Source organism: Hipposideros armiger, unplaced genomic scaffold (genome assembly GCF_001890085.2).
Source record: "Hipposideros armiger isolate ML-2016 unplaced genomic scaffold, ASM189008v1 scaffold_367, whole genome shotgun sequence".
NCBI lineage: Eukaryota > Metazoa > Chordata > Mammalia > Chiroptera > Hipposideridae > Hipposideros > Hipposideros armiger.
In genome coordinates, this window is record NW_017731717.1 from 25,335 (window position 1) to 28,127 (window position 2,793).

The window sequence follows — 2,793 nt, forward strand, 5'->3', positions numbered from 1 at the left end:
AAAAAATAATCAGGACTAAAGGAATATTCATCTACATTTCACAGACAAAACACGCCAGTATTACTCCTCTTCACACCACTTAAGGTAGTCTGGCTACAGGGGAAGTGGCCACTGCCCAGTCCACTCAAATCTCCATGCGGGATTAAGGGAAGACATGATTAGGCAGACTGCCAATTCGAGAATTTAAATAAAGAATATAACTCTGCTTAACAGTTAAGCTGACAATAAAACACTATTATTGGTAACCAGACAAAAATTCTTTCCAAGACACTTCATTTCTTCTTTCATAAATTAATTAAGAACATGCACTGCTTTTCAGAAAAATAAGCCAAATACCATTTCTGTGTGTGGGCCTGTTTGCTTCTGTCCTTTCATTTTTATATGTTCCACTCTTCCTTACCATTGACTTTTTCATTTCCATTTCCTCTCATTTTTCTAACCTTTAAAAAATTTAGTGCATAGATCTTCCACCTTCAAATTCACCTCCACACAATCTCTCATTCCTGCCAGTGCCTTCAGTTTTTAATTGCACTGAATTCTCCTAAAACCCCCCTTTTTTTCTGATATACAAGAAATGTCTCTTACGATGGCAAGGCATCTTTGATCTTCATGTGGGAAATGTCATTGTAGAGGGCGATGGAAACCACCTCTTCCATGGGGCAAATGAGGCCATACTCTTCACACCCATTTTCAATGACCAGGGGGTCAGACTTGTGAGGGTCAAACATGATGTTGTTAGGAGTGACAATCATGACGCCTCCGACCACACCCTGCAGGAGAAATGGGCAGCACAGAATCACTACAGGCAAAAAAGGAACCACGACAGGAGTTGCACTAATGAATGCACGATGCCATTCCATTGACTTGGGTGAACCATAGTATCCTACGTGACAATCGCTTTCCCTGTCAAGAGGGCTGGAAAACCAGGCTGAAGAAATGCAATGCTGGGTACCATATGGTGAGGCAGAGAAAACAGACTGGCCTCGCTGTGGCAATCAACCAAACCTGGCTCTGGCACAGCAGCTGCACTAGTACAATTCTGGTGGGATGCTGGGATACACACGTATGTCTCGTTCTCCCCAATTCCATCTGTACAATGAGAGGGGCTGTCCCAGGTGCTTTCCCAATTGAGTTCTTTACAATTCACTCAGCACATAGTCATCATGTGTCCAACAAGTGTCTAGTACTGTGTAAGGGAGCAGCTGCCTCGGAGTCATGGTATCAAAGAACAGTCCTAATATTTCTCTCTAAAATGTTTAGAAAGCCTACATCCAGCAAAATTTGACACAAATAGAAACATGAAACTTTTGCAGCCAGAAATGAATGTGCCGAACTACGGAAATGAAAAGCAAAAAAACAGCAGCTTGGTGGGAATTTAAAAGTCTGAAGCTTGGTCAGTTTCTATTATAAACCCTGAGGGACACAAGGATATGATCTAGCAGAGACAGCAGGATACAGAAGGTTCTGTTTAGGTAAATAACTTATTTTGTACTTATTGACTTAAGTGCTCAACTTTGCGAAAAGTTTTGCATCTCAGGCATTACTTATTTTCGGATGCAAAAGTTGTAAGTCTGAATCAATAATGTATTTTCCTATTGTTTGGAACCTGACATGAAGTCTCTACTATGAACATAGGAATTTGCTTTAAATCAACATAACCCATTCTTCAGAGGCTCACTAAAAGTTGAATTTGTTCTTTGTAAAAACCACCAGCAACCACAAAAACTAAACATACTACAGCAGACATTTTTAATATCAGCATTTCCAGCAACAAACGGGTTGAGAATTTACCATTTTCAGGTTAGAGGCTAAGCTCCTCATATGAATTCTCTCTTTTAATTACAATACACTACTAGTAAAATTTTATTGTCCCTGTCAAATTTTATTATTGTTCCTATTTTATAGATGAGGAAAATGGAAGCGTAGGAAATGTAAATACCTTGCCCATGATCTCAGAGCTAGTGGGAGGCAGAGTTGGAATTTAAATTCAGTAAGTCTGATGCTAGCATTTGCTGTTAAACATAGAACTATACTGCCTCCCTATCGATTTATAGGCTAAGAACTGAGAGGTAAAATGATAAACCCAAGGTCACAAAGAATCATATTTCCACTCAATGATCACATTTTACTCAACAAGTAAAATTTCTGGCATCAAACAGGGGAAACTAATGGACATTTGTGAAATCTTAAGCTGAAACTTTGGATAAGATATTTTAATGTAGCCTGTCTTCAGTAATTTGGAACCTCGTTTAGTTTTCTACAGAGTCCAAAAAAAAAAAAGACAAGTTATGCTGCTGTATACCTTTCCATCGGTGAAGTATCGACAATTCATTTTTAAAAATTTTACCACGCCTGGCTCGTCTTCTTCAGAAGTGGATGATAAGACTCTTTCAATGGGTTTTATGGCCTTTCTCGCTAAGTCAGCGTCCTTTAGAAAGCAAAAATTTCCAAAATCAAACAGAAGCACTTTTCAAAAACATTATTTATATAAATGAAACCACAGAAGTTCCATGTAACTGTTTCTATTTAATCTGAAAATATATAAAAAGGCAAATGTTTTCCATCATTCAAAAATGCCACATATCTAACAAACATCCAAATCAAACTGAAAATGTTTTAAAAGTGCCTATGCATGAACCCATAAAAACGGCTCATCAAATGTCTTTAGAAAATAACTTAAATGAAATAATTCCTGTTTGACTCATGGTTCAAATTCTTTAGAAGTACAAATACACTACTGGTCTCACTGAGAGTTTAACTTCATACTTTTATGGAAACAAGGTACGTGTTTTT

The 2,793-nt window shown here is 37.8% G+C and overlaps 1 protein-coding gene across 1 annotated transcript in view; it reads right to left on the reverse strand.

The window, feature by feature from the left end:
* NCOA7 (nuclear receptor coactivator 7) overlaps positions 1-2,793 on the reverse strand; it is a 90,252-nt gene that overhangs the window by 5,815 nt on the left and 81,644 nt on the right. The window contains exons 7-8 of the mRNA XM_019662137.1: positions 2,303-2,466; positions 586-770 (exon numbers count right to left, since the gene is read on the reverse strand). Coding sequence (XP_019517682.1) covers positions 586-770; positions 2,303-2,466 — 349 coding nt within the window. The remainder of the gene's footprint in view (positions 1-585; positions 771-2,302; positions 2,467-2,793) is intronic.